The following is a 25,909-nucleotide window of genomic DNA, read 5'->3' on the forward strand; positions in this document are numbered from 1 at the left end:
TCTTACATACATTTATAACAATTATAAGAAAAAGAAAATGGATTTAAGTATCCCATATCCTAGCTAACTCAAGAACAAGCAATAACCAAGATTATAGCTTATTGTAGGGCCTGTTGTAAAGACCAATATATTTTTTCCAAGGAACTTAGTGCCTGATTTAGATATTGGTGGATGGGTTACTCCACCACAACAGTAGCGGATATCCGCCAGCCGAAATATAAATACCATAGGAAATAATGGGATTTATATTTCTGTGGACGGGATATCCGTCACTGTTGTGACGGAGTAACCTGTCTGCCGTTTAATAAGTTAATAGCCATTGATATGCAAGTGCACAATGTAAGTGGCAAAATGCCTTTCACTGGGCAAGCCACCATCCCATGGAATTTAGAAATGAGGCACTTGTAGCCCAACCATCAAATGAGCACGAGTGGTATAACGTTCTTGTACAAGGCATTCTGCATTTTTACATGGCACACGTCTGTTGTCTTCTTGATAAATGGATAACAGCAAAAGAGTAAATGCTGCAACAGCCAATGTGTGGAGCAAAAGAACGTTCAGTGCAGGGCTGGACTGGAACCCAGAGCAGCCCTGGCAATTTTGTCAGACCAGCCATCAGATGGGGGGAGGGGGTGCTTGGTGGGGGGGGGGGAAACAAAGCACTGCTGTTTTTGTACTTTTGTTACTGGGGCCGATAATGCAGCACTGCTGCAAAACCGGCCCCTACTGCTGAAAAAGCAGCCCCCACCGTTCCAGCCTACCGGGAAAATGCATAATGCCCGCTAGGCCCTGGCTCAGAGCAAGGCTTTTGAACTGGTGCGCTATTTAAACTACGTCTCTCTTAAACCAATATCCATGAGAACAGATTTAGAAATAGACGTGTATACTCTTTAGAAAACAAGTTTTGTAGGATATGATGTGACATAAAGACAGACATAAAGAAACTGCAGTATGGAAATATTATTGAAATGGAAGACATGCCTGGAAATAGGGGTCACAATGCACTGCCTATAAGGACAATTCTAGTGCCTACATAGAAGTAACTGCTATTAATACTTGTATTCTGCTTGTTGTCTTAATATTATTAAGCCTGGGTACTTTTTACTGCAGCATTCGGATTGAAAGTTACATATCTCTGGGTGCTTGTAATTAGCTTCATTTAATGGGCCTGTATAAAAGCTGTGTGAATGCTGTGTGCAGAATTTCTAGTATCAGCCAGAACTGAGAAGCATGCTAAAAGGGCAGTGGATGATGCTGTTGAAATAAGGAGAATGTTAGTCCTCCGGGAATAGGAGGATGAAGAGAAAGGACAATGGAAGTAGACTATGGGCATGGAGCAGTGAAACAGAGAAGGGGCAAAAGACAGGAGCTAAAGTTTTAGAGACATTTTTTGTGGCGTATGTACTCTCTTAACATTTTACACTGGTAACGCAATTAGAAGCCTTCATGTAGCTACATGGGCCTCTACCAGGCTTATCCAATGAGAGGAATCCAGGCTTCTTCGACCACAGATGTGTTCAGTGAACCTGCTTCCCTTGAGAAGATCGCTGTGGTTAGATGGAAAACCTTGGATAAATAGTACTTCAGGTGAACAGCGGTTATCCCCCTGTTGAGGAACACTGAAGTAAAACAGTTATTCCATGCTTGACTGTGGTAGATTAGAGGATTGTTCAACTCTGACTAAGATTATAGGAGAAGACAGTACAAGGGAGTGGAAAGACGCACATTTTAGCTGATTCGCCCGTAAAAACAGGAAATTCAAAGTTACTTTTGATCGGACACCCTAACCTCTTGGGCAAAATGTGGCTCATAAAGAAGCACCTGTTTTAGAGACAGATGAAAACCAAGATCTCAGACACTAAGCAAAAGAATGCAAACTGTTGCATTTTTAGAGAACTTATAGAAAGAGAAATTTTTTTTTTTGGTGCTTACGTTCAGCAGAGAGTCAATAGATATGTTCACTTGTATGTTCACTTAAACGTCAATAAACCAGCTGATCCTAAAAAAACGTGTTTATTGCAGCACGCTGTGCATGTTACTTCTAGCAATGACGCTTTTGCCTGGCTTGCAAAGAGATTGATTTTTACATAACTAAGTAGAGCAAGGCAACGTGCAGACACATGAATTATTTATTTGATTAGAGACTCAAGTTGCCACTTCTGGGTGACATCATCATGTTTCTCTTTTTTTAACAGTTTCCCAAGAATTCATGACGACTCAGCCTCAAGCCCTACTGCTGGAAGAGAGGGACTCCTCCTGTGATCACACTCACACCAATGTGAAAGGGAAGGCTTGGGTTTCCTCAGCACTAGAGGTGAACCACTGATATTGCACCTAGTCATCTGTTTTGCCATAGACTCAGGAGTATCATTTAGAAGTTAGAGCAATTTACTTATTACTCTTGGAAACGTCGGGGAAAATGTTTATGTAAGAGTAAACTGAATTCCAGTTTCTGGTGGGGGAATGACCAGGAGAACAAAAATCTTTCTTCATTTGATAACGTGGTTAGTTTTGATTCCATTCATACTGTTGTATTGCAGGTAGATTAAGTGTACGTGAAAGAAGACATTTTTGCCTTTTGTAACTTCTGTACCAGAGAAGGAGGAGCCCTCTCCCTTGGCTCTGGTGAAGCGCACCTCATTGATCAGCAACTATAAGCAATGCTTTATCCTTACTCAGCAATTTTATTTTACCACTGGGAGTCCTGTTCTAATTTCAGGGGGTAAAACATGTTGTTTGGCTGCTTATCTGGAGCCCTGAGTATCACGATTGTTTTCAGGGAAGGCTTAATTAAAGAAGAGAACAGCAGTCTAGCATAAACGCTTAGGACGACCCCCTTGTATATGTTGTTAGAACCACCTATGAGTGGTACAACGGGTCCGAAGGACTGGCAGGATCTGCTATCCAAATATATGTGTTGTCATTGGGCTAGGCTCAGTGACGAGGACCTTTTAGATCACACACACTTTTCAGCTTCTTATAACGGGGTTTGCTTATAATTCTAATTTAACTTGATGGACCGAACGCAGTTGCACAATAATATAAAAATCTATAACGTCAATGCCTGTCATAGCACACAGTCGTTGCAAAATAAATAAAAACGGTTTTTACTTTTGCCTGTTAATGTTAGGCAAGTTAAATAATATGACAAAACAATAACTACTAATACCCGTACAAAAACTCACAGAGGAGCTAGTAGTTGTGTCATTAAATAATTATAAAATGTTCATGACATTTCAAGACCCGCCTCTGAAGAAGTGTCAGGCCCAGTAACACACAGCGCATTTCCGTTTTTAATGTTATCGACTAAGGATGACCACTATACTTTGATGAGCTTAACATAATCGACGGATTGGGTTTACTTGAACACACTCACGCAAATAATGCTCTATTAGCACAACCTTTGCTGTGACCCTTTCACATCTGCTATCAAATGTGCCTGTATTGGAAAACTCCAGTGAAAGCACCCCTTGCTACTGTATTGCAAGAATCACAAAACACACAGAAGAACAAGTTCCAACATGCAACGTCACCTCCACTTGACATGCAGTGTCTCATCTCCTTTGACCAAGATTGACAAATAAAACTAAAGTTTGAAAATGCCATAAATAAGCAAAGCCTCACAGTTGTGTTATTTTCAAACTCAAATAAAGGACGCAATGATGGAGGTCTATGTTATGCAGGAATCATTTTGTCAACTTTGAAAGTTTCTATGCCCACATGCATCCATGCTTCAGAGCAAATACGCGTGTTAGAGGCTGAAGGTCTCCATACTCAACCCCTTCATATTTAAGAAGTCCTCTGAGGGCCACCTGATGGCTAAAATAAAGGTTTGCTGGAACTTAGAATTGTCACCGTACTTGATATTCTTTTCATAAAAATATCTGTTGTACAAAAATACAAATAAATGTGCCAGATCAAAATATCTCTGCATCCCAAAAAACTGAAGCAGAAACAAAAGACCAGGTCCGTGTGCTGAAGACACAGAGAGCCAGGAGTCTCTCTGTTAAAAACTTGGGTTAAGTTTCTGCAGACGCAGCTGCCACGGAGGCTTTCACATCTTCCTGCTTCAAGGAAGACAGTTCCTCATATTCATTATTCAGTTTGTCAATCACCCACTCCATGGCATCTTGTCCCTAGAAGCAAAACAACAACAGAATTGCAACTATTAAAACCAAGCCTAAATTTAGTAATGTACAGATGATATGTTGAAATGTGCCCACTCCCAACTCAAACATCAAAACTATCAATATTGCCCTCTTTAAATTACGAATTCCTTTCCCCATAGTAGCTTGTCACCTACAAACCTTAGTGTCCATTCTGTAGTTGCCCAGCCCTCCATTGTTGGTTAATTTATATACTGCAGCCCAAGCTAAATAGATATTTCTCGTATTGTGATTTCACACCATAGACAAATTATTTCAGAATTCCAAAAATAATATTGAGGTCTATGAAAAGTGATGCTAAAATGGATTAGCGATATATGGAAATGAAAAGCAATATGTTAATCCCCTAGACTAAAATACTGACCTCTACCTTTCTGCTGTGTGTGAAACACTGGGTGTTAGCCACTTAAGGGGATGAAAGGTTTTTACTAGCCAAAAAACACCACATTATGATACTATGGTTGTTAAGATTTACAGTTTAATGCCTGGAGAGTCTCTTCTTCTGGCAAATACAACATCCCACAGCAGAATAACCTGCAGAGGTAAACAGTGAAGCCCTTTGAATAAGCACTAACTACTTCAAAAGGCCACCCATCACTCCAGGAGAGAAAGAGAAGGACTGGAACAAACGGTCAGACATATTCCCATTGCAAAAACCTTTTGCGAATTGAATCATATTTTTCAAACCGATTGATATACTATGGTATGGGTATCATCAGTATGGGTTGCAGAAACCATTTTCGGAGACAGAAAAACTTAGAGGCTTATTTAAGAGCCACTAGTGCCATTGTAATGTCGCATTAGCGTAATTTTTTTATGCTAATGTGTCGGTAGAAGGCCAAAAATGTTGCGCCATATTTAAAAAGTGGCACATTGCATTAATTGCACCACTTTGTAACCCTTTGCGCTACATTATGCCTGCGCCAGGCATAATGCATGCAAAGGGGGAGATCCCCCATTAGGCGGGCCGAAAAAATGGCACAAGGAAATCTAACAGATTCCCTTGCATCATTTTTTTTCAGCACTTTTAACGCCAGTTGAGAGCAGGCGTTAAAAGAGGGCAGGCCGTTGAATACAATGGGCACCTATGTACCCTGCAGGATTAGTGCCAAAAGTCTGGTGCTAATCCTGCAGAGTACATCAATAGCAGCAAAAAAAATTGTATTTTAAATACAGTGCACACATGGTGGTGGTGGGGAGGGGGACTAAAAGGCACAAGAAAAGTAGCTCTGCACTGCAGCGCCATTTTTCTTACATATGCCGACAATTGATGTAACTGATGCATGCTTGGTTTCATCTTACTCCCAATCACAGCATCAGGGGAAAGTTCTAAATGCCCACCCAAACATCTCTCACTCTCCTCTCTCCTTCACCAAAGATTTCAACGTTTTTTTTAGTCTAGGGTGAAGTTATAATCATTTATCCATGATTCTGCTATTATCTTATTGTCTTGCCTAAATGATCATCCATTCGAGCACCACACCGTCTGTGTATTCCACTTTAGTCTCCACGAGAAAAGAAAATCACGTTTCCCTTATGCGTTTATTTCCAGACATGCCCTTTCACACGATTACATCATGGTGAGCGCGGAGGCGCAAATGTACACAGTTACTGTAAAAACCAAGCAATACATTGTCTTCATTTGTACAAGATGAAACCTATTACACCACCATTTTACGTGATTAGTTTAAATATGTTGTTATTGGGAATTGTTTTACGCCATAAGGTCATGCTTCGAATTGAGGGTACATATAAAACATCATAAAATAAAGTGGATCCTTATGCAGATCAAAAATAAATGACTGAGAACAAAGTTTATTTGCATTTATTCAAATTAGGTGGAAGTCTAGTTGGTAGTTACATATCAATAGACATGAAAGAGCATTGATGTTGCATGTGTTTACAAAAAGTATATGAATAAGCACAGACAATAGCTCCAGGTAAATAAATGATAGTGTATGAACGATTGCTACTCTCAGCAGGAACCAGGCACTAAAGTTTATACCCTACCCGTAGAGTCTCTGATTTTCCCTTCAGAAGGAAGAGAGGTTGGTAAAGACAGATTTAGTTTACTTCCCAACTTTAATCTTTACCATGATTTACAAAAGTTTTGCTTTGGCTTCGCCTTACTTTTATAATGCAGAACCAAAACAAAAGCCTTTTCAGGATTTACACAGCAACGCAAACGGGTATTTGCATTGGCTTGTAAGAAAAAGTAACACAAACCAGCATGAAGCTCTGCTTTGCATTACTCTGTGTCAAGGGGGGGTTCCGTGCAACCACCCATGGTTTTTAACGCAAAATCCCCTCTACTACCAGTAGTAGACAGGGTTTTGGAACAAAAATCAATGCACCTGAAAGCAGGCATTAAAAGGAGAAATGCTTTCATTTCTCCTAATTTTTCCCACTTTGCATGTGTTCTGCAATGTATAGCATACATATTAAGTGGGAAACCTTTTAAAACCAGTCTAAGCATAGTGTTTTGAACTATAAGGGTACTCTTCTAGTACAAACCCTATGGTAGACTCACACAGATATCTTTGCACTATGGTGCAAAACGTGCACAGCGCTTGGGTGCCTTATTGTGCATCAGTGCTAGGTTGAGAGGAGAGTGCCATATCGCTGTAGACATGGCACTTTCCTGATCTTTCTCTATCATGTAAAGCAGCGCAGCAACTTTGGGTGATGCGCTGCATTCCGTGACAGTTTTGTAAATCTGGTCCTGAATTAGCTCTTGAAGATCCGAAAAATCCGTCAGTTAAAAAAACTGACAGAACTGAAGGATGATCTTGAAAGTAATTCATTATGTTTGAGGTGCCCAGTTAGAAGACATGTAGCCTCAAGAAGTCTGATTCTCAAAAACGTGTAAGTCGCAGGTACAGCCAGCCAAGGTGAGGGGCAACCACTTGTCTCCCTTTTCTGGACAGTCTGTAGAGCTGCAATATGAAAGCAGAAGTCTACCTGCAACACACTGCACTCACTGATGTCTGGAGAAGAAATGGAGTAAGCTCCGAATAAGTCCGTAGCAGGGTTGGCTGTCCTATGAAGGGTGTCATCCCCTTCTGTGCTGGTTGGAGGCCTGATGGATGAAACAGGAAGAGGACTTTGAGGTGGCAGAGCCCCAGAACACCATCTAATTCGGGTGACTGCCTCGACTTTTCACTACATAAGGACCCTACAGCCCTCTACCAAGCTGCCCAAAAAGAACAAAGGAGCAGGGAGGAATAAACATTTCTTGAACGCTAAGCCCCATAATCAGGGGGATAGTCTTAACGCAGAGGTGAAAAACCAGACACTACTTTATCATGATCTACACACTTTTTCCTGTTTGGATTAACCAGCATTAGGAGTCTGTGTGCTACGCCTCTGCAACTCCAGTAAGGCCATGGTAAATTGGCACAGGAAATATCAGTATGCTTTGGCTCAGCTACAGTTTAAAACCACAGAAATGATAAGCGTTTTGCCCTATAGGAAATTTATTTTTATACATTAGCTAAATCACCCCCAAGTGTGCCTTGAAAGCCTGCAGTTTTAAGTACTTAATGTATAAAAGTGGGATATAAGAAATAGTAAATAAATGTACGTTGTAAAAATCTGTTTGTATGGCCCAAATTACATTTTCCATGAACACCCCTGATTGTGAAAAGGCACAGTTTTTCACAACTCAGCCCATGAAAGTAATAGAAAAATAATTCAAAGTGACCCTTCATGTGTTAAGACGTTAACTCGATGGTGAAAAATGCAGTGGATGAGCAACTTTTACAAAGTATACTTTGTGATGCCTAACAGCAAACTGGATTAAAACCGGTTTGCTTGGAGTCTCCACATCAGCGGCTGTAATTTTCATTCCAAGATTAGGTATGAAAGAATGTCCAGGACAGTGCAGCGTCCTCTAAGAACAGGAAGCCTGAGGTGGTAGTTTGCTGCAAAGTAAAACGTTTTATTTGGATCTGAGGACGCATACTTCATGGATGCACCATTAGGTATGTGGCATCATGAATCTCTGCCCAGCTACAAAGTTAATCTTTGCCCTGCTGAAGAATTCTGAGAAACAAAAAAGTAAGTTGTTAAAACCTGGGATCAATACAAGGCATTCGGGTTAGCCCAGCAAACCTGACTGAAATGACACCTGGGTTCTGGTATACTGCGAACATTAACATTTAGTAGTATTTTGTGTTTTAGTATTGAGTTTTGTCTTAAAATGTAAAAATGCATGCCTCCTGGTCCCCCTTAACCAACGAGATAATTTTGAATCTTTTCACTTATTAACGTTTCTTGTTTCTTTCCCAATTGGAGTAGGAATTATATTGTTGTGTGTTCTTAAATTTAATAATCGTTTAGTGTCGCTTAAACTCAGCACACGTTTCTCTAGGGGATTGCCTGCTGCTGTTGCATGAGCTCCCAGTGATAAGCAGAGATTCACTTAGAATCGGGTTGTGACTTAACCAGGTTGTGTTAGTAAGTTGGTAGGGAAGCTGTCCTCTCAAATTGGTAGCCCAATTTCTGACAGGAGGCATGAGAATAATGAAGAACAGGAGGTCGAATTATCTTGTGGGGAGTTCCTTCTGATTACTTCTGTTAAAGTACTTACATACCACCCATAACACTACAACTAAGGTGACAACAATGTTGGGGGGGGGGGGGTGGGGGAGAGGGTGGAAAATCGAAGTGTTCCAGAACTTGTTAGAAGGAATCAAATTTGATTGTGAGGATCATTCTGAGTAGATGAGCAATGTCTCAGGTTCTCTGTGGGAACATGAGTCTAGTCAGTGACTTGAGTTTCAGGAGTATTGGGATGGAAAAGTCCTCTACATAGTTAAAGATGTGTACCCCTGTCCTGAGTGCCCAACTGTTGTCTTGATCCCTAGTGCTGATTTTGTCTTGTTGAACCAGGAGGGGTGCCCAAAGTGCTACCCTCATGGTGGTGGAAGGCTACCATAAGTTAAGCAGCTCAACTGTGGTGGTGGCAGAATACTATATAGTGATCAGTAGCAGTGAACAGGCCCTTTTTACCCCCCCTCACTGGATTGAGGCATACATGCTCACTCACCTTTTTAAAAGTTCCACTGCTGGGTGCCTAACTCACCCTTGGCCTACAACCCGTAGATGTGGAGTACTGCGCACTGCAGGAGTAGTGACTGTGCTATATGTATGTATGCCTAGGAAGGGTACCGTACAGGGATAGACCAGTACTGTGTAGTCGATGTGGGGTTAGTGTATGTATGTCTATGAGGAATACATCACATGAAAGATGTAGTGCTGTGCAGTGCGTGTGCCATGGAAGCATATGCAGGGTGTGTGTAGTTGTGTAAAGTACAACACATGAAAGGTGAAGTGTTGTGCTGTGGACACATGGTGAGTGTATCTGCTCACACAGTGTGTGTTTGTAAATAGCACACCCTGGTACAACAGAGAAAGGCTAAAGTACTGGGCAGTGTCTGCAGACTGAATGTGTGTGCCGGATGCATGTGTGGTTGTAGTGGTACAGTACATGGAGGTAACATTACTGGAGAGAAGTGCGCGGGGAAAGTATGATGTGTGTCTACAATGGTGCATTACATGGAGGACCCTGGGTTCCATTTTGGGAAGCCTGAGGCTGCCTGTTGCATCCCCACCCACTCCCCACAACAGACAGCTGTGCTTTGCTGCATTCCTGTGAGCTGGGTGGGACACGCTGGAGGAAAGGACTCACCCTTTACACTTCAAACGGTTCTCTTTGATTCAGTAATAAATCACAAGGAAGGAGCCTGGAACCATCTCAGCAAAGGAGATGGGGCTGATAAGGGAATCATGAGCAGTAGGGCTGGGAGCCTGGGATTAACTGTTTGATGCACTTATTACTGTGGTTGACATCCTGGTGTGAACTTTGGTCACTCCTATGAATTACGCTGTGGGTCATTCAGCTTCAGAGTTTTGCCTCCTGTGCCAGACATCAGTTCAGGAGGAAAGAAAAGATGAAATGTACTCTACAAAAGAAGCAGATTCGTAACATAAAACTTCAAAACTAGGTCCCTAAATCACAATTGTTGTCTGGAAAAGGACTATAAGAAGGAGAATTTGAGACCCCCAAATGTCTCCTCTGCCAAGGAGCCAGACGAGCTGCATGAAGAGAAGAAGCTCTGCAAGACTTCTGCCTGCAATCAGTATTGGGGGCCAAAGCCTGCTAGTCTCCCTGCTGGGTGAGGGGACATCACCCAGGGAAAACCAAAGTCACCTGTCATGGAGCACCTATGCCTGACTGCTTACCAAAACCAGTGTTCCCTGTGAAGAAGAGGAGAGCGTTGGAGGGAGTAAGGTCCAGTGGGAGCCCTACAGTGAAGACTACCTGTGTGAGGTGTGAAAATTTGTATATGCACCAATCTGGCCATAGACCATGTGCACAATTGTTGTATGTCAGGAGAGGGCCAAGGTAGACTGCGCTGTGAAACATGAACTGTGTGGGGAGCCCGTACCGGCCCACAGTGGTGACCCCATATGCCAGGGAAGGCCATTGTGGAAATAATAGTGTAACCAGCATGCTAGGACTTGTGAAGGCCTTAGTGGCAACCTTGTGTGCCAAGAGAGGATGTCGTGGTGTGGGTAGTTGAACTGGAGGAGTCTGGAGGGACTGCAGCAACTTCGTATGCCAGGAGGAGCTGTCATTACTAACTTGCCAAGGATTTCGGGCTATCACCTGGGACTAAAGTGAAGCAGTGAGTTTAGCCGCCCAATTAGATTTGCCCATACTGACCCCTGAGGTGCGAGGGGACACAGAGAAGGACATCACACCCTCACTGAACTCCAGCCGGGGCTCAAGGATTTAATAACCCCACTTCACCGCTGGGAGATATTGACTTCCTGTGTCTTCACAAGCTGCTCCTATCTTGGGGAGAATTGGCTATGCTACTCAGGAGAGACAGCCTGCCCTTGCCAGGTGCCACCCCGTGTACCATGAGCTGCCCTTCTTCTCCAAGCAAGATCTGAACTGGCGAATTCACGCACACAGAGCAACCGTTGTAACACCAAGCACTTCCGTGCTTTAGGAGCGGGTAAGACTTGAACTGGGCCTCGGGAGATTTGCTGCAGAATGTGCTATGGCACAATAGACACTTGACTAATTCCCAAGAATCAAAGTGAAACTCTGTAGTACAGCCTACAAGTGAACATTCCCTGGATGCGGCCACCAGTGAAAGGAGAATAAACCCCGCCCATGTTATAAGCGCGAGAGTGGGACAGGGACGTGCCTGACAACTGCTAGAGCCCCAAACTCAAGGGCATTGTGCTATTGCTTTTGAACATCTTTATTCATTTGAATGTTTAGAGCTAGAAATAAAAAAACTTATTTTTCCTAGAAAAGTAAGAATTGGACTGGACATTGAGTTACTGTTTGCGCTGTGTGCACGTTGAAGTTTGTTCAATCGCCTGTATCTAAACTCAACCCCACCCCCCAAAGGGAGCCTTTAACTGCTCATCCGCAGCTGCCACTGAGAGTCAGGTACAGAGTGTATTTGGCCCAGTTGCTCAGGTTCCATACTAGGTTGGGTCCCAGGACATCAGGAGTAACAGGCCTCAACCACCACTGTTGGGCCCAGTAGCCACTGTGTGCCCTCTGAAAGAGTTTCTGACAAGGAGTGTGCTAAAAACTCTGCAATTCAGTTGGAAGAAAAAAATGGAATGCCTCCAGACCAATAAGAGAGGATTTAATTGAGGCATATGGATGCATGGTCCCTTAAGCTTTTACAGTGAAGCAGGGATTGTGTGGGTTAGTCTCCAATGCCAAAGCACCTGTGGTCCAAATATTTTGACAGCATATTTATGCGTGCATATTGTGCGGGGGAAAAGCACTGGGAACGTTTTTTAATACCCACAATGTTCTGAATGTGCAGGTGTTCTCAACATTCCAAATGGCTTCCCTCTGCTTCACCCTGTTCCCAAACTATAATTCCAGAAACTCCGGCCGGATGGTGGGTTTTCTGTGATTGTAAGCACCATCTGTATGTGCAAATGTAAATGTACATATAAAAAGTAATTTGTGTTTGCAGGTAGTACGTTTTGCAAAAGGTTAGGCCCTTCTGACTCCATTTCAGCTGAAACGTCTGCAAGAGACAACCCTTCACTTCGCCATCTGCTTCAACATGTGAACACTTGTCTAGGGATATCCACTGTAACCCTTCTGCTAACATCCAAATGTATTATCTCTTAACACACTGCACACAGGATCTACTCCCTCCTCTCAATAGGTCAACAAACGTGCGTATCTGGGATGGATGCCTAACTACTATTTTTTGTGTGGAACTTGCCAAGTATTTTCCTCACCTTCAACAAGACAACTTTATAAGGGGATTTCCACGGAATATTGTGTAGGCCTACAAGTAAGAAGTAAGTAGGAAACAAAGACATTGAGGTATGGCATGAAAACCGAATACTGCATGCAAACATTTATTGATACAACTGTATCTTAAAAATCAACACCTATAATTGTCACCAATTATGTATGGGTACAAACATATACATAAGCACACACACTGAAAACAGGCCACAAAAGCCAACTAAAAGCAAAGTGTTCAGACATGAGCCCTTTGTCTTTCACTCTAAAATTGTCATCTTAACCCTCTGATAGTTTAGCCCACAAGCAGTCAGACATAATTTGGAGGCAACGTGTCAATTATTTATCCAGTGCATAAAACAGTAATAAAATTAAAACACAACACAAGAAAAATTCACAACCAATTTAGAAAAATAGAGCATATTTTAATAAATAAAATGAAATCAAAACAACAAAAGTCCAATAATAAGAACAGGAGTTATGAATTTTAAAAAATGTAAGGGTTTAAAACAGAGCCAAAAAGCGTAAAGCGACAACCATGGTTATCCTGTAGTGCATAATGGGACAAAGTCAAAAGTTAAGGACAACCGCGATGGAGCACAAGTCGGATATAGGGAACAGGTTCATCCTGGTGAAAAAAATTTACCTTTGTCTCTGTGATGAAAGTCAAAAATCTTCAGCGAGGCAAGGCAGCACTTTGTGGCCGAAGAGGGCTCCATGTCGTCTGATAGCTGTTGGATGAGGTCTCAGAGGAGGAAAGGTCAGAGTGGGAGAAATTTGAAGTTCAAACCCAGAGAAGGTCCCTCAACATCTGAATACTCTTTGTGCCTTCGTCCATTAAAGATTTCTACCTTCTGACTACGGGTCTGCTTTACAGAGTTCGGCGGACGGGTTACTCCATTATAGATGTGATGATATCCCATCTGACTTATTACAAGTACTATTGAATACAATCAATCAATCAATAGATTTATAAAGCGCGCTATGTACCCGTTAGGGTTTCGAGGCGCTGGGGGGGGGGTGTTGCTGCTATCGTTCGAAGAGCCATGTCTTGAGGAGTCTCCTGAAGGTGAGGAGGTCCTGGGTCTGGCGTAGTGAGGTGGGGAGAGAGTTCCAGGTCTTGGCGGCGAGGTAGGAGAAGGATCTGCCGCCAGAGGTCTTGCGCTGGATTCGGGGGACGATGGCGAGGGCAAGGTTGGCAGAGCGTAGTTGGCGTGAGGGGACGTAGAAGTTGAGTCTGGAGTTCAGGTAGCAGGGTCCGGTGTTGTGTAGTGCCTTGTGTGCGTGGGTGAGGAGTTTAAAGGTGATCCTCTTGTCCACGGGGAGCCAGTGGAGGTCCTTCAGGTGGGGGGAGATGTGACACCGGCGGGGTATGTCGAGGATCAGGCGGGCGGATGCGTTCTGGATGCGTTGGAGTCGTTTGATGTCTTTTGTTGGGATGCCTGTGTAGAGTGCGTTGCCGTAGTCGACTCTGCTACTGACGAGGGCTTGGGTCACCGTCTTTCTGGTTCCTGTTGGAATCCACTTGAAGATCTTGCGGAGCATGCGGAGGGTGTTAAAACAGGAAGAGGAGACAGCGTTGACCTGTTTGGACATGGTGAGAGCGGAGTCGAGGATGAAGCCAAGGTTTCGTGCTTGGCTGGCTGGGGGGCCGAGGGTGGTGGGCCACCAAGAGTCGTTCCAGGCCGAGGGGGTGCGCCCGAGGATGAGGACTTCTGTCTTGTCGGAGTTAAGTTTCAGGCGGCTGTTGCTCATCCACTCAGCGATGGATTTCAGTCCCTCGTGGAGGTTGGTTTTGGCGGTGAGAGGATCTTTGGTCAGTGAGAGGAAGAGCTGGGTGTCGTCGGCGTAGGAGATGATTCTGAGGTTGTGTCGGCGTGCCAGTTGTGCGAGGGGGGCCATGTAGACGTTGAACAGCATTGGGCTAAGTGAGGAGCCTTGGGGGACGCCGCAGATGAGGTTGGTGGCTTTGGAGCGGAAGGGTGAGAGTCGGACTCTCTGGGTTCTGCCGGAGAGAAAGGATGAGATCCAGTTGAGGGCTTTGTCTTGGATGCCGGCTTCGTGGAGATGGGTTAGTAGGGTGCGGTGGCAGACTGTATCGAAAGCGGCTGATAGGTCCAAGAGGATCAGGGCTGAGGTTTCGCCGTTGTCCATTTGTTGTCTGATGTCATCTGTGGCGGCGAGGAGTGCGGTCTCAGTGCTGTGGTTTCGTCTGAAACCAGATTGAGAGGGGTCTAGGATGGAGTTGTCTTCTAGGAAGTGGGCGAGCTGAGCGTTGACGATCTTCTCGATGAATTTCGCTGGGAAAGGGAGGAGGGAGATCGGTCTGAAGTTTTTGAGATCGTTGAGGTCAGCCTTAGGTTTCTTGAGGAGGGGTTGGATTTCTGCGTGCTTCCAGCTGTCCGGGAAGGTGGCGGTGTTGAAGGAGAGGTTGATGGTCTTGCGGAGTTTGGGGGTGATGGTGGCGTCAGCTTTGTTGAATATGTGATGTGGGCAGGGGTCAGCGGGAGATCCTGAGTGAATGGAGTTCATGGTCTTTCGGGTTTCGGCGTCGTCTACTTGAGTCCAGGAGGTGATGAGGTAGGCGTGGGAGGAGTTGTTGGGGGTGGGGTCTGGCGGAGGTGAGGTGTTGAAGCTGTCGTGGATGTCTGCAATTTTCTGGTAGAAGAAGGTGGAGAGATCGTCGCAGAGTTCCTGGGAAGGAGGGACGTCGTTGACGTTGGCGTTGGGGTTGGAAAGTTCCTTCACTATGCAGAAGAGTTCTTTGCAGTCGTGAGCATTGTTGTTGAGGCGTTCTGTGAAGTGGGAGCGCTTGGCGAGTCGGATCAGTTGATGGTGTTTGCGGTTGGCTTCCTTGAGGGTAGCAAGGTTGTCGGGTGTGCGCTCGAGGATCCATTTTTTCTTGAGTTTCTGGCAGGTGCGTTTGGAGGTGGTTAGTTCGTCTGTGAACCAGGCTGGTTTTTTCTTTCCTTGGTTGGCGGTGGGTCTCTTGAGTGGAGCTAGGATGTTGGCGCTGTTGAGGATCCATTGATGGAGGTTGATGGCGGCGGAGTCCGGGTCGGTGGGGTCGGGTGGTGGGTTTTTGGCGAGGGTGCTGGCTAGTTGATCTTCGGTGACTTTTCCCCAGCGGCGGTGAGGCGGTAGAGGGGTGCGGTGGTGTTCGGTGTTTTTCTTGAAGGTGAAATGTACGCAGTGATGGTCGGTCCAGTGGAGTTCGGAGGTGTGGCTGAATGAGATGTGGTTGCTTGAAGTGAAGAGTGGGTCAAGGGTGTGTCCGGCGATGTGGGTGGGAGTGTTGACCAGTTGATGGAGTCCGAGGTTGGAGAGGTTGGTGGTCAGTGATGCGGTGTTGGCGTCATTGTTGTTCTCCAGGTGGAAGTTTAGATCTCCCAGGAGGATGTAGTCTGGAGAGGCGAGGGCGTGGGTGCTTGCGAGGTCGGAGACGGTGTTGCTGAAGGGGGCTCTTGGTCCTGGAGGGCGGTATATGAGGGTTCCTCTGAGGGTGGTGTTGGGGTCCGTGTGAATCTGGAAGTGGAGGTGTTCGGCTGTCTTGAGGGTGTCGTCCGTGTGGGTGTGGATCTTGAGGGTAGATTTGTGGGCGATGGCTATTCCTCCGCCGATTCCGTTGGTGCGATCTCTTCTGGTGATCTTGTATCCGTCAGGGATGGCGATGTCAGGGGCCGAGGAGTCGTTCCACCAGGTTTCGGTCAGGAAGGCCAGGTCTGGGGCGGTGGTGTCGAGCAGGTCCCAGAGCTCGATGGCGTGTTTTCGTGCAGAGCGTGTGTTGAGGAGGATGCAGTGCAGGTGGTTTGTGTTGGTTGTTGCTGGCTTCGTTGTTCTGTTGCAGGAGAAGTTGCAGGTGCGGCAGGAAAAAGGTCCTTTGGTGTGCTTCGGGGTGGCCTGGAAGCACTCTGTGGAGGGGCCAGGGTTGAGGGCGTGGAGTTCGCTGGCCGAGTATCGAAGGCACGGGGTGCGGGGGCGTGAGGACCAGGGGGGGTGGCGCTGGGCGCAGTCCAGGCGCGGACGGGCGCAGACGGGCTTGCCTCTGGCGCGCCAGCCATTAAGAAGGGAGGGGGGAGGGAGGAGCAGCTGGGAGGCGGGAGGCGGGAGCGAGTGGCGAATGGGGGCGCGAGGGGGGCGGGGCCGCAGGGAGGCAGCGGCATGGTGAGATCGGCAAGGGGGAGCGCCCAAGGGGCGAAAAAACAGGAGAAATACAAGGCACAATCAGAAGGCAAAACTTCCAAAAACAGTCACAAAATACAGTGAGGGCACAAAATACAATCGGGTAACGGCAATCAGAAGGGCACAAGGGGGTCAGAAGCGCAAGGAAGCAAGGCGCTGAAACAGTGGGCAAAAAACACTTACAGAGCGGCGAAAAGCGTCACACGAGTCTGATGAGGCTTACTGGGGCCTCGAACACGCTAGCAGCAGCGTGGGCGGGGGTCAGAGGCAGGAGACAGCAGGTTGGTGCTGCGGACGTGGGGGGAGAGCTCTAGACCTAAGGCAGATCAGAGGTCGCTCACTCGCGACGCGCAGCGCCAGCCATTAAGAAGGGAGGGGGGAGGGAGGAGCAGCTGGGAGGCAGGAGGCCGGAGGCAGCGGCGAATGGGGGCGCGAGGGGGGCGGGGCCGCAGGGAGGCAGCGGCAAGGGGGAGCGAGGGGGAGCGCCCCAGGGGCGAAAAAACAGGAGAAATACAAGGCACAATCAGAAGGCAAAACTTCCAAAAACAGTCACAAAATACAGTGAGGGCACAAAATACAATCGGGTAACAGCAATCAGAAGGGCACAAGGGGGTCAGAAGCGCAAGGAAGCAAGGCGCTGAAACAGTGGGCAAAAAACACTTACAGAGCGGCGAAAAGCGTCACACGAGTCTGATGAGGCTTACCGGGGCCTCGAACACGCTAGCAGCAGCGTGGGCGGGGGTCAGAGGCAGGAGACAGCAGGTTGGTGCTGCGGACGTGGGGGGCGAGCTCTAGACCTAAGGCAGGTCAGAGGTCGCTCACTCGCGACGCGCAGCGCCAGCCATTAAGAAGAAAGGGGGGAGGGAGGAGCAGCTGGGAGGCGGGAGGGAGCGGCAAATGGGGGCGCGAGGGGGGTGGGGCCGCAGGGAGGCAGCAGCAAGGGGAGATCGGCGAGGGGGAGCGCCCAAGGGGCGAAAAAACAGGAGAAATACAAGGCACAATCAGAAGGCAAAACTTCCAAAAACAGTCACAAAATACAGTGAGGACACAAAATACAATCTGGTAACAGCAATCGGAAGGGCACAAGGGGGTCAGAAGCGCAAGGAAGCAAGGCGCTGAAACAGTGGGCAAAAAACACTTACAGAGCGGCGAAAAGCGTCACACGAGTCTGATGAGGCTTACCGGGGCCTTGAACATGCTAGCAGCAGCGTGGGCGGGGGTCAGAGGCAGGAGACAGCAGGTTGGTGCTGCGGACGTGGGGGGCGAGCTCTAGACCTAAGGCAGGTCAGAGGTCGCTCACTCGCGACGCGCAGCGCCAGCCATTAAGAAGGGAGGGGGGAGGGAGCGGCGAATGGGGGCGCGAGGGGGGCGGGGCCGCAGGGAGGCAGCGGCAAGGGGAGATCGGCAAGGGGGAGCAAAGGGGAGCGCCCAAGGGGCGAAAAAACAGGAGAAATACAAGGCACAATCAGAAGGTAAAACTTCCAAAAACAGTCACAAAATACAGTGAGGGCACAAAATACAATCGGGTAACAGCAATCAGAAGGGCACAAGGGGGTCAGAAGCGCAAGGAAGCAAGGCGCTGAAACAGTGGGCAAAAAACACTTACAGAGCGGCGAAAAGCGTCACACGAGTCTGATGAGGCTTACCGGGGCCTCGAACACGCTAGCAGCAGCGTGGGCGGGGGTCAGAGGCAGGAGACAGCAGGTTGGTGCTGCGGACGTGGGGGGCGAGCTCTAGACCTAAGGCTTGTAATATGGCAAATGGGGTACCTGTCATGTTTGGGCTGGAGTAACTCATTCACCGAATTCTAAATTCGGCCCTTAGTGACTTTTATCGGCCTCAGATTTTTCCAGCAGGGCAATGCTCCAGGCTGTAGCCGTATACAGGAAGTCCAGCTGATTTGAATTTGCTGCTGCGAAGTAGAACAGAGTGGGAGAAACCGGAATCTTTGGAACAGCAGTGATGCACCTTAGTCAGATCAGCTTGGCAGGTTGGTCCCGGTCCCATGTCAGTTCTCAGAGAAAAAAAGTTCAGTTTCAGAAAACTTTAGGAGTACACTTTGACACCAGTCAAGGGTTCACAACCTTGGGAAGATGACTTCGGGGGCAAGACTGACTCCAGAAGAGGCCAGCAGCAGGGTCTAGTGCAGGTCCAGTTGGAACTGGCCAGCTAAGCAGTTGCAGGGAGGGCTTCTGGAAGCTTGTTGTGTTCCTGTAGGTCAGGCAGGAAGGAGGTCAGCCCTTGGAGTCACTTCTGAGGTCTTGGGTTTAAAGCAAGCAAGCAGGTCCATTCTTTCTTCAGGTTCTGCAGAAAGCAGGGCAGCCTTTCCTCTGACCTACACAGGTTCAGAAGTGTTCTGAGGTGGGTAATGGGGCTGCCACAGTTAAACCCAGTGCCAGTCTGTGGGTGGGGAGTAGGAGGCTGGCCTGGCTTGTAGTGGGTACCAAGGGGTACTTACACTCTGTGCCAGGTCCAGTTATCCCTTATTAGTGTAGAAGAGGTGTTTCTAGCAGCTTAGGCTGATAGAAGGTAGCTATAGCAGAGCAGCTTAGGCTGAACTAGGAGACATGCAAAGCTCCTACTATACCACTGGTGTCACATGCACAATATCATAAGAAAACACAATACACAGATATACTAAAAAGGTACTTTATTTTTATGACAATACGCCAAAAGTAACTCAGTGAGTACCCTCAGTATGAGGATGCCAAATATACACAAGATATATGTACACAATACCAAAAATATGCAGTAATAGCAAAAGGAAGTAATGCAAGCAGTGTAAAATTACAATGTATTGCAATAGGAGCACATAGGTATAGGGGCAACACAAACCATTTACTCCAAAAGTGGAATGCGAATAACGTATGGACCCCAAACCTATGTGAGCTCGTAGAGGGTCGCTGGGACTGTAAGAAAACAGTGAGGGTTAGAAAAATAGCCCACCCCAAGACCCTGAAAAGTAGGTGTAAAGTACACCTATATTCCCCAAAGAGCACAGAAGTCGTGATAGGGGATTTCTGCAAGAAAGACCAACACCAGCAATGCAACCAAAGTGGATTTCCGGACGAGAGTACCTGTGGAACAAGGGGACCAAGTCCAAGAGTCTCGACAAAGTCGAGATGGGGCAGATGCCCAGGAAATGCCAGCTGAGGGTGCAAAGAAGCTGCCACCGGATGGTAGAAGCTGTGGATTCTGCAAGAACGAAGAGGGCTACAAACTTCCCCTTTGGAGGATGGATGTCCCACGTCGTGAAGAAGCTTGCAGAGGTGTTCCCACGCAGAAAGAACGCAAACAAGCCTTGCTAACTGCAAGGGTCGCGGTTAGGGTTTTTGGATGCTGCTGTGGCCCAGGAGGGAGCTCTCACAGAAGCAGGCAGCACCCGCAGAAGTACCGGAACAGGCACTTGGAAGAGGAGTGAACCGGAGCTCACCCGAAGACACAAAAGGGAGTCCCGCGACGCCGAAGGACAACTCAGGAGATTGTGCACTGCAGGTTAGAGTGTCGGGGATCCAGGCTTGGCTGTGCACAAAGGAAATCCTGGAAGAGTGCACAGGAGCCGGAGCAGCTGCAAATCACGCGGTACCCAGCAATGCAGTCTAGCGTGGGGAGGCAAGGACTTACCTCCACCAAACTTGGACTGAAGAGTCACTGGACTGTGGGAGTCACTTGGACAGAGTTGCTGAGTTCCAGGGACCACCCTCGTCGTGCTGAGAGGGGACCCAGAGGACCGGTGATGCAGTCTTTTGTTGCCTGCGGTTGCAGGGGAAGATTCCGTCGACCCACGGGAGATTTCTTCAGAGCTCCTAGTGCAGAGAGGAGGCAGGCTACCCCCAGAGCATGCACCACCAGGAAAACAGTTGAGAAGGCGGCAGGATCAGTGATACAAGGTTGCAGTAGTCGTCTTTGCTACTTTGTTGCGGTTTTGCAGGCATCCTGAGCAGTCAGCGGTCGATCCTTTGGCAGAAGGTGAAGAGAGAGATGCAGAGGAACTCTGATGAGCTCTTGCATTCGTTATCTAAAGAATTCCCCAAAGCAGAGACCCTAAATAGCCAGAAAAGGAGGTTTGGCTACTTAGGAAGGAGGATAGGCTAGCAACACAGGTAAGAGCCTATCAGGAGGAGTCTCTGACGTCACCTGCTGGCACTGGCCACTCGGAGCAGGCCAGTGTGCCAGCAGCACCTCTGTTTCCAAGATGGCAGAGGTCTGGAGAACACTGGAGGAGCTCTGGGCACCTCCCCTGGGAGGTGCAGGTCAGGGGAGTGGTCACTCCCCTTTCCTTTGTCCAGTTTCGCGCCAGAGCATGGCTGGGGGATCCCTGAACCGGTGTAGACTGGCTTATGCAGAGATGGGCACCATCTGTGCCCATCAAAGCATTTCCAGAGGCTGGGGGAGGCTACTCCTCCCCAGCCCTGACACCTTTTTCCAAAGGCAGAGGGTGTAACACCCTCTCTCTGAGGAAGTCCTTTGTTCTGCCTTCCTGGGCCAAGCCTGGCTGGACCCCAGGAGGGCAGAAACCTGTCTGAGGGGTTGGCAGCAGCTGCAGTGAAACCCCGGGAAAGGCAGTTAGGCAGTATCCGGGTCTGTGCTAGAGACTCGGGGGATCATGGAATTGTCTCTCCAATGCCAGGATGGCATTGGGGTGGCAATTCCATGATCTTAGACATGTTACATGGCCATGTTTGGAGTTACCATTGTGACGCCATACATATGTCATGACATATGTATAGTGCACGCGTGTAATGGTGTCCCCGCACTCACAAAGTCCGGGGAATTTGCCCTGAACGATGTGGGGGCACCTTGGCTAGTGCCAGGGTGCCCACACACTAAGTAACTTGGCACCCAACCTTCACCAGGTGAAGGTTAGACATATAGGTGACTTATAAGTTACTTAAGTGCAGTGTAAAATGGCTGTGAAATAATGTGGGCATTATTTCACTCAGGCTGCAGTGGCAGGCCTGTGTAAGAATTGTCAGAGCTCCCTATGGGTGGCAAAAGAAATGCTGCAGCCCATAGGGATCTCCTGGAACCCCAATACCCTGGGCACCTTAGTACCATATACTAGGGAATTATAAGGGTGTTCCAGTATGCCAATGTGAATTGGTGAAATTGGTCACTAGCCTGTTAGTGACAATTTAGAAAGCAGAGAGAGCATAACCACTGAGGTTCTGGTTAGCAGAGCCTCAGTGAGACAGTTAGTCATCACACAGGGAACACATACAGGGCACACTTATGAGCACTGGGGCCCTGGCTGGCAGGGTCCCAGTGACACATACACTAAAACAACATATATACAGTGAAATATGGGGGTAACATGCCAGGCAAGATGGTACTTTCCTACATGGGGGAAAACACCTGGCCAGTCCCTAATCAGTAGGGCAAAGGTTCCCAGGGGAGGCCCTACCACCTTTGCCTCACCTCCTGTGTGTTTTACTAAAAGCTATACCACAGTGCCCTTCCCTACCTAAATCCAACATAGCAGAATCTTTCTTCCCCTAGTCAGAGCTTCTGTGCCCAGTCAGAGGTGTGGCTATGATAATGGGAAAACCCTATGTGGTCCTTCAAAATCGGTGTAAGGGGCAGCCCCTCCTCCACTGGGATTGGTGCCGGGCAGGAAACTGAAGGGGTAGGCGTAAGTGTGAGTTATATCTGCTTGTGAGAGGGTGAGTCATTTTGAAGTGTAATTAAGTTCCTAGGCCCAGGCCACAGAGTCACCCTAGCAGGGGAAAAAGCATCTGCCCACATCCAATAACTTTGCCCAATGTCTGGTAGCAATACACCTCTGACCACAGGAGATCCATTAACAGTCAGTTGACACTGAACACTGACAGAAAGGCACATTTGGCGTAGGCAGGCAAATTGCAAAGTTCTAAATGTGCTATTTCCAAAATAGATTACAATTTGACTTGCCCATTAGATTGGATTTTAAATGACTATTATTTTGAGTTTTTGGGTCACTGTTCCAACTATACACAAACTGAAGTTATGCATTATGGGGTGCTCTAACGTTACCTAATGCTTTTCTATTGGAGGGATAACCTTGCCACAATGAAAAATGACTGGAGATTTTTCACTGCCAGGCTATGTAAAACTTACTAACAAATGTCCTACTTTTTAAATATCATGTACCCTAGCCTATGGCAATTTACGGCCTATGTTAGCGGTGACTTATAAGTATTAAAAAGAAAAGTTTGTGCCATGGCAAAAGATTTAGCAAGGTTGAAATGGCAGTTTGCCCATCCAGGTTACAATGGCATACCTGTAGCCATAGTGGGAGGCACAATGAGTGCTGAGGTCCAGGAGTAGCATTTTATTTACAGTTCCTGTGTACATGTTGCACCATATAGTAGGGCCTTATGTGTAAATTAAATATACTAATCAGGGATATGACATTGTTATCATTTTCAGAAGGAAGAGCACTTTACCATTGGTTAGCAGGAGTAAAGTGTGCAGAGTTTACGAACAACAAAAACTGGTTAAGCTACAGAAGGCAAAAACCTGGTGGAATACCAGGCAAAAGGTGGTAATTTCCAACAGTGTATAGTTAAGATCATTTACATGGGAGTGGGGGGGGGGGGGGGGGAGAGCTATTTTTTCTCTATATTCCACACTGCCAGAATCAAAGCCACTTGCTTTGGTGCTATGATGTCTGTATTTGATATGGGTCCTCTCCTTAGCCAGAAGCAGGACCATGTCTTTCAACAGAACTGGTCAACAGGCTCTTTATATATGGATGCAAAAGAAGCAAATCTTGTAGCCTTAACATATGGCATTCTGATGACTCAAACTATAGCGCCTGTTTTTCACAGCAATTTGTGGAATTTCTGGCATTCATTATTTCACTAGTCAAGGTGATTACGTTCGGTAAAATTAACTTGGTTTGGGGATTGTGAAGATCTTTTGGTAGGGATACTCAATGATATTTTCACCAATACCAATTTAATCAGCATATCAAAATGTGCATATACAGTACATACCTTTGCTTTGATCATAATGTATAAAGTTTTGCAGCTATATAAATCTATGTAAATTCTGACCGATACATACATCTATACACCTCCACAACAGATATTATGGCCATGAACTGCTCGGATCTCTGTAGATCTTTCTGGTTCCCAATCTACAGTTGATGTCTATTTTGATACTGGGAGACTGCTAACTGTCACCAGGAGGAAACCGCAGCAGCCTGTCACCCATTGGTAGAAAAGTCTTTGTCCTTGTCTGACGTCTCACGGTCTATAGGTTATAACAAACAGCATTAGGCTCTCATTTCATCCCAGCCAGGGTGTCCGTAATTCTGGAGTGCACTGATATTCCGAGTGTGTCCCTGATACAGTCCCTTTCGAATGTGGTATGAGAGAATAAGTGTTAATGTGCCCAACTCAATCAGTAGCTTGTGATTTTCTGTTGGTATTCTACCTATTTCAGCAGCTTCAGGTGCTGAAATGGCTCGACAATGGGAGTGTCATTTTCTTGTACCTCTTGTAATTCCCAATTTGGCTGTCACTCCCATTAGTGAGGGATGAGGACCTTACGAGAACAACTGATGTATTAGAACTCACAGATTGATGGAAAGGTAAGATTTAAAAAACAATCATAGACAAGTGGGTGTGGCAGATATAAAAGCACTACAATTCACTGAGATGAGGTCTTTAAAGCTGCACTCAATCCCTTCCTGTCTTCATCAGCACAGCAAATTCCTCTAAGGATTTGTTGTAGTTTCTTCACAGCCTGAAATATCAGTCTATCGTTAAGCCCTAGGGATTAGGTCACATAGAAATGTGTAAAATCTCCAATTAACTGTTTGTATGCACATTTCTGTTATACCCAGCGCTCTTGGCCAACAGGATCGAACTTGGCTGTGCAGGCTCTTAGTTTCAACACAAAAGCAGATGCCATTTGCAAATTGTTCTCTGGCTATTGAAATGGAGAATACTCAACAACAAAGGCAGCTGACCAGTTACTGTGTCATCTTCAAAACACCACTTCCATATTTACTCCAGCTTTCACTGCACTGAAAGTATTTGGTTTCACACCTTCATCCGTTCCCAAATCTCACAAAAGTGTGTGGATCCCATCGGTAATTTAAAAAACCTCTCAAGGATCACTTAGAGTTTAGTAAGTGCATGAATATGGCTAATATTATGCTGCAATTGAAGAGTATGAAAAGAATAGCTACTTAGAGTACAATACTTTGTATGTATAAGGCAGCATTTTGTTACTAACAGAGAACTAAAACAGCACTGGCAGATGTGCAGGGTGGCATGCTGGAAGTAAGTTCTTAATCATGTGAATGCCACTCTTTTGGTCTTGGTGGCCCTTTAACAAATATCTGACTTCTGTGACTGCTTGATTTTGATATATCAGCTGGATTAGAAGGTGGCGTTGTGAGGGCAGAAACCTCTTTGCGCATTTACTAGGCTGCTCAAGAGTGCACATTTCTCTTGCTGGGTTTGAGTTTTAACAGTCCGTAGTGGACTGTAGTTTCCGTCAGTGGTCGTGCTGACCAGCATTAATTAATGATTATGCATGGCATCCCACAAATACGTACCCCACCTTGACATCGGCCTTCATAATAGTACAGAAGTTACAGAAATAATGTGCAGGGTTATTCACAACAGATGTCCTTCTCCATAAAATCTATGCAGACATTTAGGCCGGGAAACATCCTAAACAGTGCGTCCTGAGCGACGAAGGTGTTTTCAAGGCAAGCGTAACCACACTTGTCTGAACAACGCATGGCTTTTTCTGTGCCTTAACCAAGCATGTGCTGAACTACGCATATTGGAGTTTAAGGCACAAAAAAAGCCATGCGGTTTTCGGGAGAGGACACAGTGAATTAAGTGGGACTGGGGCAGTGTTTGGGGTGGGGGTTTTGGGTATTTTTATTAAGGGATTTTTTTTTTAAGGGTGGGGGAGGTTTGGTTATTTTTTTTTATCTAGGGCATAGGGTGGGGGCGGGCAGTTTATTTTTAAAGGGGTGGGGGAAGGTTGCGGTGAGGTAAGTGGGGCTGGAGCAAGGTTTGGTGAGGGTCGAGGCGGGCTATTTTGTTTTTTAAGGGGCAGGGTGAGGGGGGTTTAGGTATTTCTTATGGTGGAGGCAGTGTAGTTTATTTTTAAAGTGTTGGGGGAAGGTTTAGGTGAGGTAAATGAGGCTGGCGCAGGGTTTGGGGTGGGTGGGTGTTTGAGTGTGGATTCTTTTGTTGTTTTTTTAAAGGGGGTGCGTGGGTTTGGGTATTTTTTTTTAAGGGTTTAG

At 46.6% G+C, this 25,909-nt stretch overlaps 1 protein-coding gene across 1 annotated transcript in view; it reads right to left on the reverse strand.

Moving 5' to 3' along the window:
- Positions 1 to 1,923: 1,923 nt before the first annotated feature.
- PRELID3A (PRELI domain containing 3A) overlaps positions 1,924 to 25,909 on the reverse strand; it is a 176,055-nt gene continuing 152,069 nt past the window's right edge. Inside the window, exon 6 of the mRNA XM_069219939.1 lies at positions 1,924 to 4,136. Within this exon, the coding sequence (XP_069076040.1) occupies positions 4,020 to 4,136 (117 nt within the window). The 3' untranslated portion in view covers positions 1,924 to 4,019. The remainder of the gene's footprint in view (positions 4,137 to 25,909) is intronic.

Source organism: Pleurodeles waltl, chromosome 2_2 (genome assembly GCF_031143425.1).
Source record: "Pleurodeles waltl isolate 20211129_DDA chromosome 2_2, aPleWal1.hap1.20221129, whole genome shotgun sequence".
NCBI classification, from domain to species: Eukaryota; Metazoa; Chordata; class Amphibia; order Caudata; family Salamandridae; genus Pleurodeles; species Pleurodeles waltl.